At 56.7% G+C, this 18,706-nt stretch overlaps 2 protein-coding genes across 5 annotated transcripts; both read left to right on the forward strand.

The window, feature by feature from the left end:
• Positions 1 to 3,797: 3,797 nt before the first annotated feature.
• Positions 3,798 to 11,723, forward strand: LOC140003628 (PHD finger protein 7-like). Its single transcript, XM_072044495.1, has 11 exons — positions 3,798 to 4,279; positions 4,506 to 4,597; positions 4,691 to 4,792; positions 5,045 to 5,169; positions 5,362 to 5,524; positions 5,615 to 5,721; positions 5,812 to 5,925; positions 6,078 to 6,196; positions 6,345 to 6,566; positions 7,961 to 8,045; positions 11,474 to 11,723. The coding sequence occupies exons 1-11, from the start codon at positions 4,237 to 4,239 to the stop codon at positions 11,721 to 11,723; spliced, it is 1,422 nt and encodes a 473-aa protein (XP_071900596.1). The 5' UTR covers positions 3,798 to 4,236.
• Positions 11,593 to 16,765, forward strand: LOC113845082 (maestro heat-like repeat-containing protein family member 6). 4 transcript variants are annotated; one of them, XM_072044412.1, is made up of 13 exons: positions 11,593 to 12,096; positions 12,209 to 12,363; positions 12,454 to 12,601; positions 12,843 to 13,021; positions 13,104 to 13,241; positions 13,427 to 13,541; positions 13,686 to 13,823; positions 14,008 to 14,184; positions 14,358 to 14,510; positions 14,711 to 14,812; positions 14,891 to 14,993; positions 15,085 to 15,144; positions 15,286 to 16,764. In XM_072044412.1, exons 1-13 carry the CDS (start codon positions 11,953 to 11,955, stop codon positions 15,453 to 15,455), a joined length of 1,782 nt encoding a protein of 593 aa, XP_071900513.1. In that variant the 5' UTR covers positions 11,593 to 11,952; the 3' UTR covers positions 15,456 to 16,764. The 4 variants fall into 4 exon arrangements, with proteins under 4 accessions (XP_071900513.1, XP_071900512.1, XP_071900511.1 ...); XM_072044411.1 differs by having other exon boundaries at positions 14,711 to 14,993; positions 15,286 to 16,765; XM_072044410.1 differs by having other exon boundaries at positions 14,891 to 15,144.
• The last annotated feature ends 1,941 nt before the right edge of the window (positions 16,766 to 18,706 follow it).

Below are 18,706 nucleotides of genomic sequence, written 5' to 3' on the forward strand. Positions count from 1 at the left end.
TTAGTATTTTCCCCTTTATGAGCAGACTGCCTTTATGGCTGCTCCCATCACTCCATTCCTCGGCCTGTGACCACTTGTGTATCACTACGAGTGAGACTACACCATATCTGGTGCACCTCTCTTGCCTCCTAATGTGCAAGGTGGGGGAGATGCATTAGGTCCCCATTAGGTCCAGTGGTGTCACTCCTGAGAGGGTTTGTTGGTTGAGACATGGGTATACGGTACCAGTTTAGGTAAGAATGATAACAAATAGTGATTTGATACAAAATGAAATGCAGAAAGGCACAAATCTGACAGTCAGAATGAGGACTAACATCATTCGGATATGTTGCGCCTGTGCTTGGAGGCCTGGTAGCCAAAACCACAGCCACGTCAGCTGACAGGCCTTCAAGAACACATTGTTCTTGGGCTATTTGGTGGGAGGTACAGATCTGTCACCGACAAATATTCACATCTTGTTTGATCTGCTTGGATTTGTTAGCAAAAAAGCAACAGGTAATACTTATTGATGCGCAAACATCTCCTTGTGAGGCTAAAATGTAGTCCAAGGACAGACAATATTGGATAGCCAATTGTGAGACCAAATTAATCAGTCTACTGCATACTCTTTAAAGCACCCACAGCAGCATTCTGGGTAACTTCAAGCACAATAGAAATACCAACAATAGCTCCGTATAGTTCAGCAACACCTGAGTTTAGATATAGCACATGTACCAACTTAGGAAATTTTGCTGGTCTTGTGACGAACAGGTTAGACATTCTGCACTTATTATGTACAGGAAAATGGTTGTGTTGGAAATTCAGTGCTAAATCTCTAGATGAAAATGCACAGGCAGTGAGACATGATATGGCACACGTACCTCCGAGTTGCAATGGCAAGCTCCTAAAAACGTTAGAGCTGCAAAGCCAGAACCTTCTTGGCATTGAAATGGTAGGCCACAAGCTCTGTCCAGAATCTTTGCAATGTTTGTAGAATGAACACCATGGAACCAGGACCACAGGCCCTGGTTATTATGGGGGATTTCAACTACCCTGACATTTGCTGGAAGGCCTATTCAGCCAGCCAGCCGCAGTCCAGGAGGTTCCTTTGACTTGCGGAAAACGGTCTCCACAATCAGGAAGTTGTACAGTAGGTACATTTATTCAGCGCTGGGCAGCACGGGGGGGGAGTCCCACCAAAGTAGTGCACACCTGACACAGCAACTTGCCTTGGTTTTATGCAGTAGAGTTACCTATGCATGAAGTTTCACACCACGCCTATACGTATTCATAACCTGTCCCTGCTTTGCATTAAAATTAGGTCCAAGGAGTCACTTCCATAAACTCCTCCCATCTGCGCTTGTGTAGTGTATTCTGGTGATGGTCGTCAGGGGTCGTGGGGATGAAGGTTGATGACTCTTCCTCATCACCACTAGTTGACCTATTGTCTTTGCACAGACTCAGTTGCTCCTTGGCTTTTGTCCATCCACAGGACCAGTTCCTACCAGTTTCTTAAGATAGGCTCACACTCTTATTAGGAGACTGCCCTTGGTAAGGGGCAAGGCTTCTTGCTTTAGTTAATTTGCACAATGCACCATAGTTAGTGTTATAAATGAAGTCTCAACTCAATCTGAATTTGGTAATATTTATAAAAGGAATATTTATAAAAGGCAGTTAAACAGCGCTGGATGTGCGGGGAATCTATGCTCTACCAACACATACACAAACATCGAACCTTCAAAATATACAGAACATTGCTTTTACATACTAAACCTGAGTACGCCTATACAATCAGAAAAGGTAACAAACAATCCTTTAAGTTCCATGACTTAACAGTCTCCATTTTCTATTCCTTTTTTCGATTACAAACACTGGAGAATTCCAGGGCTAGTCGTGGGAACAATATGTCTTCCTTTAAGTTGTCAAGCAACTTGTTCTTTGGGCCTTATATATCCCATTCTTACCGGATCAAAGAAAAGCATATCCATCTCCTTTTCAAGGCCAATGGGGCCTGGGTCAAAAGGCACATCCAGGTCACCAGTGTTATAAATGAAGTCTCAACTCAATCTGAGTTTAGTAATATTTATAAAAGGAATATTTATAAAAGGTATAAAAGCTATAAAAGGCAAGTAAACAGCGCTGGGTGTGCGGGGAGTCCACGCTCCACCAACACACACACACACAAACATCAAACATTCTAGATATATAAAACATTGCTTTTACATACTAAACCAAGTGTGCCTACACATATGTACAATCAGGAAAGGTAACAAACAATCCTTTAAGTTCCATGACTTACTAAACTCTAGAAAGCCTATACATATGTACAATCAGAAAAGGTAACAAACAGTGAGCAGCAGTTGTGTGTGCGGCTCCGCTTCTCTCAGCTTGAGCTTCTCTCCAGCTCTGGTGTGCCCATTTCCAGCGACTTTCTGTATGAGCTTCTCAGAGCAGTTTGCCGAGTTTGGCTGAGCCTATCTTCATGAGGCGATCAAAGTGCCTGTTCCCGTCCTAGTCTCTGTTCTGCCAGCCTGATCCTTTTCATTCCTTCTTTCTACTTCTTTATTGATGACATAACTTCATCATGTTGCCTTTTTTTCATCTTGAGGACAAGCTCCCCTCTTATACCCTTCTCCCCACAGCAGTCATTTTCAAAACAACTTTTCATTGGTCAAACGACTTTGAATATAACAGCAACAGCAAACGCCTAGAAACTTCCATGCCTTAACGGCTGGAGAACAAGCAACCCGAGATTGCATGGAGTTTCCTGATTCACCCTTCTTTATTCCCTCTAAACTCTTTTACATTCCCGATGGCCTCATCATTAAGAGTATAATGTTATCATCAATCACAGGACTTGCTGACCCCCATGGCCACACTCCCACATCTTTCCCTTCTTTATTAATACCAACCATTTTCTCGACACAAATTACCACTCCATATATCACATTAGCAAAGACACTAAGTAGCATCCTAGTTTAATGCCGTCAGCGCTCTATTGCTACTTGATAAGATTCTCCTAACTCCCTCTCTCACCTTCAGTGTATTGATGATAACTTCTTGATGCAAATGGTGGATGTGCCTAATAGGAGAGGAGCGCTGCTGGATCTTGTCCTCACTAACAAGGAGGGGCTGGTTGAAGCGGTGAAAGTTAAGGGCAGCCTTGGTTGCAGCGACCATGAGATGGCAGAGTTTGGGATCTCACGTGGCAGGAACAGAGTACCGAGAATCGCAACCCTGGACTTCAGTAGGGCCAACTTTGGCCTTTTCAAGCATTTGCTAAGGGAAATCCCATGGGACAAGGTACTTGAAGGAAAAGGAGCCCAAGACAGCTGGTTAGCGTTCAAGGACTGCTTCTTCCAAGCTCAAGAACAGAGAGACCCAACAGGTAAGAAGTCAGGAAAGAGAGCCAGGTGACCTTCATGGTTAAACAGGGAAATGCTGGGAAAACTCAGGTGGGAGAGGACAGTCTACAGATCATGGAAGGAGGGGCTGGCCACTTATGAGGAATATAAGGCTGCTGTCAGAGGATTTAGGGAGGCAACTAGGAAAGCTAAGGCCTCCTTAGAATTAAACTGTGCGAGAGGGGTCAAGGACAACAGAAAGAGCTGCTTCAAATACCTAGCAGATAAAACTAACAGTAGAGGCAATGTAGGCCCATTAATGAATGAGGTGGGTTGAAGGGAATGATGACATGGACTCCAAGATGGTCGAGAACTGGAGACCCTTCATTTTTCCAACACAAGGCATTACACAGCTTCTGAGCCAGCTGCACGTGCTGCACATGTCTACCGGGCATGGTTACAGACTTCTGATTGATGCCTGACTTTTGATCATGGGCAGCTCTACACAGGCCTGCTGGAGCCTAGCAACTCCTTCTGCTCAGCTCCCACTGCCTCATGCTCTAGCCTGGTTACCTTCAGTGCACCCTGAACCACTCAGCTCTAGTTTAGCACCAAACGGAGGGCGCGCAGCGGTGATGTCACAATGGCCATTGTGACCCGCGGGGCAAGGAGAGTATAAAAGGCTGCTGGGCCCGGGCCGTGCCTCAGTGCGATTTGGTGAGTTGGGGAGAGGGCAGGGAGGAGGGGGCAGCCCGGGGCTGCCGAGGGAGGAGGGGTCCCACACCTCAGGGCCCGTGCTACAGACTCACCCTCGTTCTGCTTCCCCCTCAGGTTCGGCAGAGGAGTGTGTGGAGGAGAAACCCCGGCACCGCTGAGGCAGGGACTCTCCAAGTGCTCACTGTCGAAGTGCACCATGTCTGCAAGGAACGAGAATGCTCCCGACTCGAGGGAGCGAGGTGAGAGAAAAGTATCCCTTTTCTCAGCAGGGCCCCTCTGCTCCTTGGCAGGGGGGACCCAGGTCGGGCTGTGGGTGCCTGCTGGGCCCCTTCCCCTCCACAGCCTCTGGCCCTGCCCATCAGCCAGCATGGCAGGGACAGAACAGGCCCTTGGGGACAGTCCCTCGGGGACACCTGGCCCCGCAAAGGTGCTCAATGGCTGAGCCATTTTCTCTCTCTCCTCCAGCATGCATGCTGTGTGGCCGGGTAGATGTCGACGTGAATGTCTGCGGCCATACATATGAAAGGGGTGGGCTCTGTGCCCACTTATATTGCATGGTGAGTTCCCCCAGGGGTCCTGTCAACATCCCACCAGGGACGGTCCCTTCAACTATGACCCCTAATGAGATCCTGCTCTTTTCTCTTCTATAGCTTTTTGCGAATGGCCTTGATCGGTGTGGACTCTTAAGACAGGGAAGTGCACTAATTTTAGTAGAGGATGTATGGCGCACAGTCAGGCAGGCATCTGAGAAGGTGAGGACCTGACAGGGACAGGGAGGTTTGTGCCAGGAGATGCTCCCACAAGCTTAGCCTGGACCCCAGGGAAGCAATCCCGGCCTTTCCAACCTGCTCCGGGACAAACTGCTGCTCTGGCAGACGAGCCTTGTCCACCAGGCGGGTCTGCAGAGTGTGTCCTGCACCCTGTGCCCTGCCCTGCCCAGGGGTGTGGGATCAGCGGTGGCGGCATCGAGCCTGCTGCTAATGGGGCTGTTGTGTTCTCTTCAGCAATGCTTCGTCTGTGGCGAGCAAGGGGCCACCATCACCTGCACGGTGAGAGGCTGTGAACGCTGCTTCCATCTCCCCTGCGCCTCAGAGGGAGAATGTGTCACCCAATACTGCGGGCAGTACAGGTAAGGTCTGCCGGCACCAGCCAAGCAAGAGAAGACCCCACGGTGATGCTTCCCAAGCAGCCTGGCAGAGCCAGAGGCAGCGCCAGAGCCTGGACGGGCCTGGGGCTCCTTCACGTTCCTCTGCCCTCCTCGCCACAACCGCGGCGGGCCCAGCACTTCTCACCTTGCCCTTCCCTTCCCTCTCCCCCCCAGGTCCTTCTGCTCGGAGCACCGCCCGCAGCAGGCAGCGCAGGCAGCTCCAGAGCAGGGCACCACCTGCATCATCTGCATGGAGCCTGTGGGGGACAGCACGTCCTACCACACCATGGTGTGCCCAGCCTGCAATCACGCCTGGTTCCACCGGCGCTGCATCCAGGTAGGAGCCCTCCCCTCACCCTGCGGGCACGGCAGCTGCTCAGCAGCACCAGGGCCCGCTCACCGCTCACCGCCTGTGTTCCTGCTGCAGGGACACGCCATGTGTGCAGGCATTCTCTGCTTCCAGTGCCCCATATGCAGAGACACGACGAAGTTTCGTAAAAAGATGGCCCACATGGGGATCCGAATCCCAGTCAGGTTGGTATCCCTCTACCCTGCTCTTGAGGCACGAGGGCACAAGCGCTGTGCACAGCCAAATACTGGACCATTTCATCCCTTCTCTTGCAGACCACCAACCTGGGAGGACAACGACGCCTTTGCATCACAGCGTGAGAGGCACCAGCGCTGTGATGCCAGCGAATGCCTTTACCCACGAGGCAGGGAGCAGGCAGAAGTACACGGGTGAGTTGCCTCAGCAGCCATCTGGGGCTCTGCATGGGACCTCAGCATCGCTGCAGGCTGGGGGAGGCAGGACAGAGCAGAAGGGATGTGCCAGCCACTCCCTGCCTCAGACGCTTTGTCCTCACACCCACAACCCTTTGCTTCTTCCCCAGGCCCTGGCAGCTGCTCCTGTGCCGCTCCTGTGCTGCCGAAGGCACCCACCGGCGCTGCTCCAACTTGACCAACAGAGCAGGCACCTGGGAGTGTGCCAGCTGCGCTGGCGTGGACAACGGTAAGACGCACAGGCCGCATGCTGCTGGGCTGCAGGGGCTCAGGGCAGCCTTGCCAGAGTTGAGTCTCTCTGACCCAGGACGGAGCAGAGCCTCTACTGCCGTGGGTCTGGAAGTCCATCCCACTCACCTTCCTGCCTCCTCTTACAGCCTCCAGTGCCAACCAGGGGCTCGCCAGCTCTAGCACCTCCAGTGCAGAGGCTCCGGGGCCCTCCCATGGCTCCCCAGCACCCGAAAGCAGCAGCCTCAGCAGCAGCAGCAGCAGCCAGGCAGCACCAGGGCCATCCCACAGCTCCCAGGGGACTGAGAGTGGAAGGCCAGCAACAGAAGAGAGGGCAATCCGCCAACCTGTACGTCAGGCCCAGGACACCTGTAATGATCCCGGAAGAAGCCGCACGAGGAGCCGTGCTGCAGAACCCAGCGCTGAGAGCAGCACGCCCAGCTTGGCCAGACAGAGGGCACCAGGAACCTCCAGTCACTCCATGGTGCCCGAAGGCAGACTCCCTCCCAGCCAGCGGGGACGACCCCAGAGAAGAAGCCGCTCACCGCTGGAACATCAGGCCACAGATGCCCAGAGCCAGCCCCAAAGACGCCGCAGGAGATGCCATGAACCACAGACCAGTGCTGGGAGCAGCAGCACCACCCGATCTCCCAGGCAGGCGGCATCGGGGTCCCCCAGTGGATCCCCAAGACGTAAACGGCGACGATCCTCCAGCCAGCAGGGGCGACCCCAGAGAAGAAGCCGTTCACCGTTACATCGGGCTCCAAATACCCAGAGGCAGACTGGAAGACGGTGTGGCAGCAGACATGCTACAACCCCTAGTGCTCAGAGCAGCAGTGACAGCAGTAGCCGCTCTGACAGTGAAACAGCACCAGGAACCTTCAGCAGTTCCTGCATTACTGCTTGCAGTGCCAACCTGGGGCTCGCCAGCCCTGGCACCTCCAGTCTGGATGTTCTGGGGCCCTCCTGTGGCTCCCCAGCACCTGAAAGCAGCAGCTGCAGCACCAGCAGCCAGGCAGCACCAGGGCCATCCTACAGTTCCCTGGTACCTGAGAGCAGCAGCCCCACCAGGCAGCAGGGGACAGAGCAGAGGACAATTCGCCCACATTTACATCAGGCCCAAGACACCTGCAACAGGCCCAGAAGACGCCACAGGAGCAGCCATGCACCACAAACCAGTGCTGGGAGCAGCAGCACCACTCGATCTCCCAGGCAGGCGGCATCGGGGTCCCCCAGTGGATCCCCAAGGCGTAAACAGAGACGATGCTCCAGCCAGCAGGGGACGGCCCGGGCAAGAAGCCGCTCCCCATTACGTCAGGCCACAAATACCCAGAGCCGGCCCCGGAGACAGCGTGGGAGCAGACGTGCTGCATCCCCCTGTGCTCAGAGCAGCAGCAGCAGCAGCAGCAGCAGCTCTGAGAGCGAAACGGCATCGGGGTCCTCCAGCGATTCCCCGGTGCCTGAACGCAGCAGCCACTGCAGCCACACCGGGCCAGTCCGGACACGAAGCCGCTCCCGGTTACAACGTCGGGCCTCGAATCCCTACAGCCGGCCTGAACAACGCCGCGGGAGCAGCCGTGCTCCAGCCCGACGTCGTGGCCCCAGTCCCCAGCCGCCATCACAATAAAGCTTGCTGCCAATCCCATCTGTGCGGAGAGATCACACGCGCGTGTCGGCTTCAGCCTCACTTGCACTCCCATTAGATGGATTAGAAAAATAACAGAATTCCAGTAAGCACGTTTGGCTTAATCACATTGTCCAGAAGGGGTTACGATCTACACAGCCAGGCATATTGTTGGGCTGTACATGTCCCAGTTATCAGCCAACCGTCACCCTGTAGACTATGGCAGGTAAAATTGGGAGCTGTGATATTATCGTGTCTTTGGGGAATTGTGGTATGAACGTTCCCTGTGAGATTCCCAAGTTTCACTCCATTCCAACACCCCTCTGTTTCTAACAGAATCACAGAATCACAGAATTTCTAGGTTGGAAGAGACCTCAAGATCATCGAGTCCAACCTCCGACCTAACGCTAACAGTCCCCACTAAACCATATCCCTAAGCTCTACATCTAAACGTCTTTTAAAGACTTCCAGGGATGGTGACTCCACCACTTCCCTGGGCAGCCTGTTCCAGTGTCTAACAACCCTTTCGGTAAAGAAGTTCGTCCTAACATCCACCCTAATACCCCCCTGGCGCAACTTTAGCCCATTCCCCCTCATCCTGTCACCAGGCACGTGGGAGAACAGACCAACCCCCACCTCTCTACAGCCTCCTTTAAGGTATCTGTAAAGAGCAATAAGGTCGCCCCTGAGCCTCCTTTTCTCCAGGCTGAACAAGCCCAGCTCCCTCAGCCGCTCCTCATAGGACTTGTTCTCCCGGCCCCTCACCAGCTTCGTCGCCCTTCTCTGGACCCACTCAAGCACCTCGATGTCCTTCTTGTAGTGAGGGGCCCAAAACTGAACACAGTACTCGAGGTGCGGCCTCACCAGCGCCGAGTACAGGGGGACGATCACCTCCCTAGCCCTGCTGGCCACACTGCTTCTGATACAAGCCAGGATGCTGTTGGCCTTCTTGGCCACCTGAGCACACTGCTGGCTCATATTCAGCTGACTGTCCACCATCACTCCCAGGTCCTTCTCTGCCTGGCAGCTCTCCAACCACTCATCTCCCAGCCTGTAGTTCTGCTTGGGGTTATTGCGCCCCAGGTGCAGGACCCGGCACTTGGCCTTGTTGAACTTCATGCAGTTGACCTCAGCCCATCGGCGCAGCCTATCCAGATCCTCCTGCAGAGCCTTCCTACCCTCGAGCAGATCGACACATGCGCATAGCTTGGTGTCATCTGCAAACTTACTGAGGGTGCACTCAATGCCCTCGTCCAGATCATTGATGAAGATATTAAAGAGGACCGGCCCCAGCACCGAGCCCTGGGGGACGCCACTAGTGACTGGCCTCCAACTGGACTTGACTCCATTTACCATGACTGTTTGGGCCCGGCTATCCAGCCAGTTTCCAACCCAACGAAGCGTGCGCCAGTCCAAGCCAAGAGCAGACAGTTTCTTGAGGAGAATGCTGTGGGAGACGGTGTCAAAAGCCTTGCTGAAGTCTAGGTAGACGACATCCACAGCCTTTCCCTCATCCACCCAGCGTGTCACTTTGTCATAGAAGGAGATCAGGTTCGTCAAGCAGGACCTGCCTTTCATAAACCCATGCTGACTGGGCCTGATCGCCTTCTTGCCCTGCAAGTGCTGCGTGATGACTCTCAAGAGGATCTGCTCCATGAGCTTCCCTGGCACTGAGGTCAAACTGACAGGCCTGTAGTTCCCCGGGTCTGCCCTCCGTCCCTTCTTGTAGATGGGCGTCACATTTGCTAGCCGCCAGTCAGCTGGGACCTCCCCCGATAGCCAGGACTGCTGATAAATGATGGAAAGTGGCTTGGCCAGCTCCTCTGCCAGTTCTCTCAGTACCCTTGGGTGGATCCCATCCAGCCCCATCGACTTGTGCACATCCAAGTGCCGTACCAGGTCACCAACCAGTTCTTCGTGGATAGTGAGGGCCTCATGCTGCTCCCCATCCCCTTCCACCAGCTCAGGGTACTGGGTATCCAGAGAACAAGCGGTATTGCCGCTAAAGACTGAGGCAAAGAAGGCATTGAGCACCTCCGCCTTCTCCTCATCTCTTATAACTAAGTTTCCCCCCGCATCCAGTAAAGGATGGAGATTCTCCTTAGTCCTCCTTTTTGTGTTGATGTATTTATAAAAACATTTTTTGTTATCTTTAACGGCAGCAGCCAGATTGAGCTCCAGATGAGCTTTGGCCTGTCTAATTTTCTCCCTGCACAGCCTCGCAACATCCTTATAGTCCTCCCTAGTGGCCTGCCCACTTTTCCAAAGATTATAAACCCTCTTTTTTCTCCTAAGCTCAAGCCACAATTCTCTGTTCAGCCAGGCTGGTCTTCTTCCCTGCCAGCTCGTCTTTGGGCACGTGGGGACAGACCGTTCCTGCGCCATTAAGATTTCCCTCTTGAAGAGCTCCCAGCCTTCCTGGACCCCTCTGCCCTTCAGAACCGCCTCCCAAGGGACTGTACCAACCAGGATCCTGAGAAGCTCAAAGTCAGCCCTCCGGAAGTCCAATACAGCGGTCTTACTGGTCCCCTTCCTGGCCTCGCCAAGAATAGAGAACTCCACCATTTTGTGGTCACTCTGCCCAAGACAGCTCCCGACAATCACATCCTCCACCAGTCCTTCTCTGTTTGTGAAGAGAAGGTCTAGCGGGGCGCCACCCCTGGTAGGTTCACTAACCAGCTGTGTCAGGAAGCTATCTCCCACGCTCTCCAGAAACCTAGACTGCTTTCTCTGGGCTGTGTTGTGCTTCCAGGATATGTCTGGGAAGTTGAAGTCCCCCACGAGAACAAGCTCTGAAGATTTCGCAACTTCTGTCAGCTGCCTGTAGAACTCCTCATCCGTCTCCTCATCCTGGTTTGGTGGTCTATAACAGACCCCGACCAGGACGCTAGCCTTGTTGTCCCTGCCGATCCTAACCCAAAGGGACTCGACCTTGTCATTCCCAGCCTTGAGTTCTACAACATCAAAAGACTCTCTAACATAGAGAGCCACACCGCCACCCCTTCTGTGCTGCCTGTCCCTTCTGAAGAGCTTATAGCCAGGCATTGCAGCACTCCAGTCGTGAGACTGGTCCCACCACGTCTCCGTGATGGCAACCAAGTCGTAGCCTGCCTGCTGCACGATGGCTTCCCGCTCCTCCTGTTTGTTACCCATGCTGCGTGCATTGGTGTAGATGCACTTCAGCTGGGCCATTGCCTTATCCCCCGGCCTTGCTATTGTTCCCCCTGGCACAGCTCCAACAATCCTTGCTTCAGCCCCATCCCCCTTCTTACCTAGTTTAAATCCCTCTCAATGAGCCCTGCCAGCTCCTGGCCCAGGATCCGTTTTCCCCTAAAAGACAGGGAACTGTGCTCTCTTCTGAAGTCCTTACTCTTCTCCTCTAGGTACAGTGCACCCTTCCTCTTCTAAGTACCCTCTCTTCAAGATGGGCCAGGAGGGACATAACCAAGTAGAAGGCATATAGGAACCAAAACATACACAATTTACTCATTTGTCTGTTGGAATATCTCAGAGCCCAGGTCTGTACATTTTCTTCACCCCATCATCTACCAGCATGCACACTTGCAATATTCATCTGAAATATTACCAAATTTGGGGGCTATTTCTCCATCCCTAACTCCTCCATTTCACCTTGTTTTATTGGCTTTGTATCAGGCCCACGAGTACTGTCATGACTAGCGCAATGCTATGTGTAGGTGTGAGGCAGATTAATATGGCAAAGCACAACAGCCCCCCCGCCGACAGACACTGTGTCCGCTTTTCTCCAGGCACAAGGCTGTGCGACCAGGATGCCGAGCAGCTGCAGGGCTGGCAGAGCCGGCGAGCTCGGCTGTCCTTGCGGCTCTCCGAAGACAGCAACAGCAACAGGATGTTCATGGTGAGAAGCGCCAGCCCCGAGCCCTGAGCCCTGAGCCCTGAGCCCCGGAGGAGAGCCCGGCCCTGCGACGGCAGCAAGAGGACCGGCGCTGTCCCCGACAAAGCCCGGTCCCCACGGGGCCCGCACGCGGCCGCACCCCAGCCGTCGCCCAGCCCCTGCTCCCAGCTCTCCTGGGGCGCTGGGAGCAGCAGGGCTGAGCGGGGCCGTCGCAGCCCTCGCGGTGGCTGACGTGCTGCCCTTCCTCCCACAGATCTTCATGAAGTACCTGCAGCCCTCGGAACGCCTGGGCCAGAGCATGAGAGCCGTCCAGAGCATGAGAGCCCCGAGTCCCCACAGCACCGAGCTGGCTGCCCACATGGTGGACGTGCTGGCGGCAGAGACCGACTTCCATTCGGGACAGGTGGGTGCCCGCCAGCACCCCCGGCCACGGCCACGGCTCCAGCCTCCAGAGCTCCTCGGGGCTCTGTTCCTGCCCTGGTGCCGGCCCAGTCTCAGCCGTGTCCCACCGGCAGGTGCTCCACATCGTGTGGGCCATCTACAGAAGCCTGCCGTCCGTCAGAGCCGCGCTGGCCCTTCAGAGCCTGGACAGGGCCCTGCTGCTGCTGGCCAGCAAGCGCCCCAGGGAGACGGTTGCCAGCCTGCTGCAGTGCTCGCTGACCTGCACCAGGTACGGGGCCCAGCAGGGCTCCTCTCGCACACCCCCAAAGCCGTCAGCCGGGCTGGGGGCGGCCCTGCTGACAGCCCGGGGGTCCCGCAGCGTCGCCGTCACCATGTGGAGGGCGATGGTGTCTGAGCCCCCAGCCACAGAGAGGGTGCTGCGCGAGCTGCTCCGCATCCTCATGAACCAGTCTGGCTGCAAGACATCCACCTCCACCAAGGACCACCCGCGCATCCTGGCCCTGGCCGTGAGTTCCTCGCTTGCCCGTCTGCGTCTCCGTCGGGCAGGGGCAGGGGCAGGGGCAGGGGCCAGGGCCGGGGCAGGGGCCGGGGCAGGGGCAGGGGCAGGGGCAGGGGCAGGGGCAGGGGCCCCGCTCCCCTCCCCTGGCCCCTGCCAGCCTTCTCTGCACCCTGGGGCACCAGCCTGGGGGGCTGCGTCCTCCTCTGTCCCTCCCTGCCCACGCCTCCGCCTCCGGGTGCTTCCTGCAGGCAGCAAGGCCCCTCCACGAGATCCTCCTGCTGCCTACCAGCCGGGGGGAGGCGAAGGCCATTTTCCCCCAGCTCTTCCTGGCCCTCCTCTTCCAAGTGTCCTTCACCACGGAGCTGAAGCTGCAGGAGGTGCAGGTCTTCTGGGAGAAGCACCGGCAGGACCTGCTCACTCCCGTCAGGTGCCACATCCCCGGCCCCTGCTGCTCAGAGGAGCCCAGGGCTGGGGCTCCCGGCGTGACCCGGGCCCTTCTCTGCCTGCAGGTCCACGGTGCAGGCCCTGAAAGCGCTGCTCCGCAGCGTGGGCCTGGGGAGCCCGGTGCTGGCCATCGAGGCGCAGGGCGGCTGGGCCGCGCTTCTCAGCGCCGAGAGCCACCTCTGGGGCGTGCAGGTGGTGGCCAGGTGAGAGCCCCTCGTCGGCACCATCCCAGCCCTGGAGGTGACAGGGGCTTCTCGGAGGAAGTGCTGCCACAGCATGGGTGCCCGTGGCCGCTGGGCTGGTGGCAAAAGAGAGCGCTGCAAAGCCAGGAGAGCTGGGCCCGCCCGGCTCGGGGCTGACGGCGCCTGCTTGCCGTTCTCCCTGCCAGGGAAATGAAGGAGTTGCCCAGGAGCCTGCGCGCCACCATCATCCACCAGCTGGTTGAGCTGCTCCGCACGGAGGCCTCCTCCTGGCAGACGGTGGCCATGGTCATCCTCAGCAAGGTGAGCAGGGGCAGCAGGAGCAGCGAGCCCACGTGGGGCTCTGCACAAGCCCTGCTGCCTCGGGGCCAGGCTTGGCCGTGCCCTGGCATTCCTGCCCTGGCATTCTTGCTGCTGAGCCGGCACTGCGCCCCACGTCCTTTTCAGCTGCTGGAGTGCACAGAGCTCGGCGACGAGCTGGACTGCGTCGCGAGCCTCTTTGCCAGCTACCTGCGGAGCCCGTGCCTGGGCATGCAGAGCCTGGTGCTCAGGGCGATCCTGGGGCTCACCGAGAGGCCGGCCACGGTGAGCGGGGGCAGCCGGCAACGCCACGAGTGCCGCGGCTTGGGCTGGGCTGGCCCCGGGCTCTTGTGGCTCGGCACCTTGCCAGGCAGCGGGGAGGTCAAGGGGCGTAGGGCGGGCTGGGAGAGTGTTTTCGCCCAGGGGGCAGTCCTTGCTTTCCCCAAAGGAAGGTGTTTTGTTCACACAGGCGAGGCAAACGCTCCTCCTGCTGCCGAGCATCACGGAGCAGCTGCAGGCTGCAGACAGCGACACCCGCGCTGTCGCTCTGCCCGTGCTCAGCACCATGCTGCGGCTCCTGGAGGGGAGGACGCTCAGCCTCGCGGCTCTGGAGCTGGCCGGCAAGCTCCCAGCCCTCTTTGGCGATGTAAGGCTGCGTCCCCATGGCTGTGTCCCTGGGACAGCCCGCTGGGGGCTCTCCCTGCCCGCTTCCCAGCCCTGGGCGCCGCGAGCCCTTGGGCAGGCTCATTTGGGAGCGCTTTTGGGGGATCGGGGACTTTGCCCACAGCAGGACCCATGTCCTCCTCTCGCCCTCCCCAGGACTCAAGTACGGTGCGGCTTCTCTCTATTCGCCTCTTCCTCGACACGCTGGGCTTTGTGGAGGGCAGCCAAGAGAAGCTGCAGCAGGTGGCACACAGGAGCCTGCTCCCGCTGTCCCTCCACCTGCACGACCAGGACGAGAGCGTGGCCGAGGTGGGCATTTTGCTCCTCGGGGGAGGGCGATGCTGACTGCCCTGCCCTGCCCTGCCCTGCCTTGGGGGCCCCCGAGCACCAGGGGTGCTGCAGCTGCTGGCAGCGTTAGGCTCCACTGAGGCCCCCTCCCTGCGGAGGGGCTGCGGGGGGGGAGCAGGGTCTTCTGCCCAGGCTCTGCTGCCATCTCAGCTGTTCTGCAGGCCTCCCGGGAAGCCCTCCTTGGTGTTGCGCGCTTCCTGCGCTGGAGGCAGCTGGCGCACCTGGCCGAGACGCTGCAGAGCTGGAAGATCGGCGAGTGCCTGGTACGCACAGTTCTGCACCCAGGGCCGGGGCCGGGGCCGGGGCCGCCCTGCGCTGAGCCCGCGCCCTTCCCTCTGCAGCTGGCCAGGAGGAGCAGCGCAGCAGAGGAGTACCTGGCCCAGAGCCTGCCCTACCTGCAGAGCCTGCAGGAGCCCCTGCGGCGGGAGGCTGTGAGGTTCACTGGTGAGCCGCGAGCCTGGCGTCCCCCGTCCCTGTGCCTTCGTGCTGCGCCCCGGGGAGCAGCCGGGGGCGCTGACAGGCCGTGTGTCCCCAGGGCTCGTGGGGAGGCACCTGCTGGATCAGCACCAGAGCAAGAGCCAGGACATCTGCCAAGGTGAGCCAGGGAGGGGGATGGCAGGAGCCTGTCCCCTGCTCCCTCCTGGCTGTGCGGAGAGCTGGGGGCAACGTCTGCGGGGGGCCGGGCGCTCTGCGGGTACAGGGCCGTCACCTCGCCTCTCCTTCTCTGTTCTCTCAGTCCTGCGAGGCTTGGCAAACGACCCCAGCGAATCGGTCTCGTCGCTGGCGATTCAGACGGTGCTGATCCTGCAAGCACCAAGGCCACGCTCGCGCTTCAGCTTTCGGCAGCTGTGCTCCAAGCTGCAGAAGGCGTGGAGGAGGCGACGCTCTTCCCCGGCAGGCAGCTGAGCGTGCTGGAAAGCTCCCGGCATCTCCTCCTGCCTGCGGCGCAGCCCCGCTCCCCGGGCACGTTCCCTCCACTTCTCCGGCCTTCTGCGTGCCGGGGGCACGCCCGAAGCAGCTCCCAAAGCCCATGAACAACAGGGCTTCAGCCGGCGCCTCTCCAGCAGCGAGCCTGCTCCAAGACCCCCGCTTCGGCCTGGGACACTGCCAGGGATGGCACAGCCGCAGCTCCACTGGGCCACCCGCCCTCAGCGCGGAAAGTGGCCTCCTCCTCCTCCTCGTTGCCATCAGAGCTGGCCAGCAGCATCCTCAGCTACACGCAGGCTGTGCCTCCCCAGCCCCGGGGGCACTGTGCAGCCCTCCCTGGAGCGCAGCTCTGCGCACACGCCCCACGCCTGGGGGCCTCGCTCTTTTGCCCTCTCTCTGGCCTTTCGCGCGGTCTCACCCATTTTCTTTCCCTTCCCTTCCCTGCCCTGCCCTTCCCTGCCCTGCCCTGCCCTGCCCTGCCCTTCCTGCCCTGCCCATCCCTTCATTTTTTCCTCCCTCTTCCTTTTCCCTTTAATTAAACTTTTTGTATCTCAAAATGCCCTCTCTCTGGCCTTTCGCGCGGTCTCACCCATTTTCTTCCCTTCCCTTCCCTTCCCTTCCCTTCCCTTCCCTTCCCTTCCCTTCCCTTCCCTTCCCTTCCCTTCCCTTCCCTTCCCTTCCCTTCCCTTCCCTTCCCTTCCCTTCCCTTCCCTTCCCTTCCCTTCCCTTCCCTGCCCTGCCCTGCCCTGCCCTGCCCTGCCCTGCCCTGCCCTGCCCTGCCCTGCCCTGCCCTGCCCTGCCCGTCCCTTCATTTTTTCCTCCCTCTCCCTTTTCCCTTTAATTAAACTTTTTGTATCTCAAACCACGAGCTCCACGTGTCTGTCGTATTTTCTCCCCCTGCCTCTTGGAGGAGAGGCAGGGAGAGAGCGGCCGTGCTGGAACTCGGCTGCCCACCTGAGGAAAACCAGCACCCTGTTGGGACAGCAGGGGCATGCTGGAGTGCTGCCTTTCTCCACTTCACCATTTGCCTGGAGGAAGGATCTGCCCCCTCTGACTCTGGCCAGCACTGAGTGTCCTTTTGGGATGCTGCCAGGCTGCACGAGGACAGCCAGGCGCTGTAGCACTGGGGAGAGTCTCCAAGTGCCTTCCCTCCAGAGGCCAGCTCTTCTGAAGACAGCAGTTTCCCCCAGCAGGGGGAAACCAAAACCAGTGCTTTGTGCCCCAAAGAAGAGGCTCTGAGCACAGAACCAGAGGCCTTGGGTCTGAAAAATCAAATAAATAAATAAATAGAAAAAAATAAACGAAACAAAGAAAAGGAAAAAACAAAGAGAAAAATGGCGTTGGATCCTAAAAGGCTTCTTTGGTCCCTCAAAGCCTCTGGGCTGCATGGTCCCAAACCCCAGTTTTAAAGTCCAAAGCCTCACTACTTTGAGGACCACCCCTTGGTTAGGATCCAAAGGATCTTCATTAGTAGGCCCCCGTGTTTCCTTGTTTGCCTGCCACAGCTTTCTTTTCAGGGTCCAGCACCTCCACTTGGGATCCAAAGTCGTCTTTTGATCTCGTGACCCCTCAGAATTGAGCCCCAGGCTCTACGTTCTAGTGAACAAATCTTGCTTTTCAGGGCCCTGCAACTCGATGCTGATCCAAAGGGGACTTTTTATGGCTTACCTCCTCAGTTTTCAAGCCCACGCCATCATTTTTAGGGCACAATGCCTTACTTTGGTGTCTCACAGTTTCATTGTAGGCTGCAAAGCTGCCTTTATAGGGTGCAATACCTTAGCTGACAGGAACCCTCTTTCATTTTTGGTTTCAAAATGTTCATTCGAAGAGCCAAGGCCTGAGGCTTTGGGCCCAAAGCCTCCTTTTCGGGTCCAAACACCCATCTGGAGGGAGCAAAGCATCGCTCTTGGATCTAGACAGAGGAGGGCAGGCTGTGCTGTCTGACATTTCTAGGCCGCAGCCTCACATAGTAGGGCAAAAGCCTCTTTTCATTGGGCTCAAAAGCCTTGATTGAAAGGATAACCTCTCCTGGTTTTTTGTTGCTTACACATCAATCTTAGAGACCAGGCTGCCATTTCCAAGGAACAATTCCCTATTTTTAGGATCCACAATTCTATTATAAGATGCAACGCGGCCTTCTTAGATGGCCAGGCCTCCCCCTTAACCTAGCTTCTGGATCCAATGTCAGATTTTTCTTGCTTCCAGCCACACTCTTATGGACCAGGCTGCCCGTTTTAGGGCAACATGCCCAATTTCTAGGGTCCACACTTTGATCGTAAGGTACAAAGCGGCCCTTTTAGATGCCGAGGCCTTATTTGAGAGGAAAACCCCTCATTCCATATTCCCAAATCCTCATGCTGGGAGCCAGGGCCTGAATTTTACGGTCCAAATCCTCCTTTGTGGGTCCAAACACCTAGATGGAGGAAACAAAGCAGCACTTCAGGATCCAGACCCTGAGCTGCAGAGTCCAAAGGCCCAGCTTTCAGCTCCAAAGCCTGACTTGGAGATCCAAGACACGCCCTCTCCTCCTCCTCACTGCCTCTTGCCTCCTCCCCTCCTCAAATTTTAACAGTCCAAAACCTCATTATTAGGGCCCCATGCTTCCTTATTTCACCCCAAATCCCTATGTTCAGGGTCCACAACCTCCACTTGGTATCTGAACTCTTCTTCTGATTGCCTTATCCAAGGCAATCAGAAGGGCACCCCTCCTTTTAAATTCGCAAATCCTCATGCTAGGAGCTGAGGCCTGAATTTTGGGGTCCAAACATCCATTTTGAGGAAGCAGAGAGTGGAGGGCGGGCCGCAACTGTCCATCATTTTTAGGCCCCAGCATCACATATTAGGGCAAAAAGCATCCTCCTTGGGCTCAAAGCCCTTTTTAGAGAATGAGCCCTCCTTTTCAGTGCCAGGATCATCATTTGCTGAGTCAAGGCCTGACTGTCACATCCCAAAGGCTCAACCTGAGAGCCCAAAGCCTCTTTTTTAGCACCCAGAGCCTTCTCCTTGGGACTCAAAGCCTCAGGTTGGGGTACAAAGGCTCATTTTCTGGGTTCAAAGCCCCATTTTAGTGTCCAGAGACCCCCATGCTAGGCTCTAAAACTTCATTCTTCATGGCTGACGTCTCATGCTCAGGCTCCAAACCCTGATTTTCAGGGCCCAGACGCTGCTTTGGAATCCTAAGTCCCCTCCTGATTGCCTACCTACTTTTTTGTAGGCCAAGAGTCTAGTTT

Source organism: Anas platyrhynchos, chromosome 13, assembly GCF_047663525.1.
Source record: "Anas platyrhynchos isolate ZD024472 breed Pekin duck chromosome 13, IASCAAS_PekinDuck_T2T, whole genome shotgun sequence".
NCBI classification, from domain to species: domain Eukaryota; kingdom Metazoa; phylum Chordata; class Aves; order Anseriformes; family Anatidae; genus Anas; species Anas platyrhynchos.

What these genes read in the sequence shown, in the direction of transcription:
- LOC113845082 (XM_072044409.1), top strand. Translation starts at nt 11,953, where the DNA reads ATGAAGTACCTGCAGCCCTCGGAACGCCTGGGCCAGAGCATGAGAGCC. An exon ending in CGCGCATCCTGGCCCTGGCC is followed by an intron (nt 12,602 to 12,842) that starts GTGAGTTCCTCG and finishes TGCTTCCTGCAG; the next exon opens with GCAGCAAGGCCCCTCCACGA. An exon ending in GAGCCAGGACATCTGCCAAG is followed by an intron (nt 15,145 to 15,285) that starts GTGAGCCAGGGA and finishes CTGTTCTCTCAG; the next exon opens with TCCTGCGAGGCTTGGCAAAC.
- LOC140003628 (XM_072044495.1), top strand. Translation starts at nt 4,237, where the DNA reads ATGTCTGCAAGGAACGAGAATGCTCCCGACTCGAGGGAGCGAG. An exon ending in TCAGGCAGGCATCTGAGAAG is followed by an intron (nt 4,793 to 5,044) that starts GTGAGGACCTGA and finishes TGTTCTCTTCAG; the next exon opens with CAATGCTTCGTCTGTGGCGA. An exon ending in GAGCAGGCAGAAGTACACGG is followed by an intron (nt 5,926 to 6,077) that starts GTGAGTTGCCTC and finishes CTTCTTCCCCAG; the next exon opens with GCCCTGGCAGCTGCTCCTGT.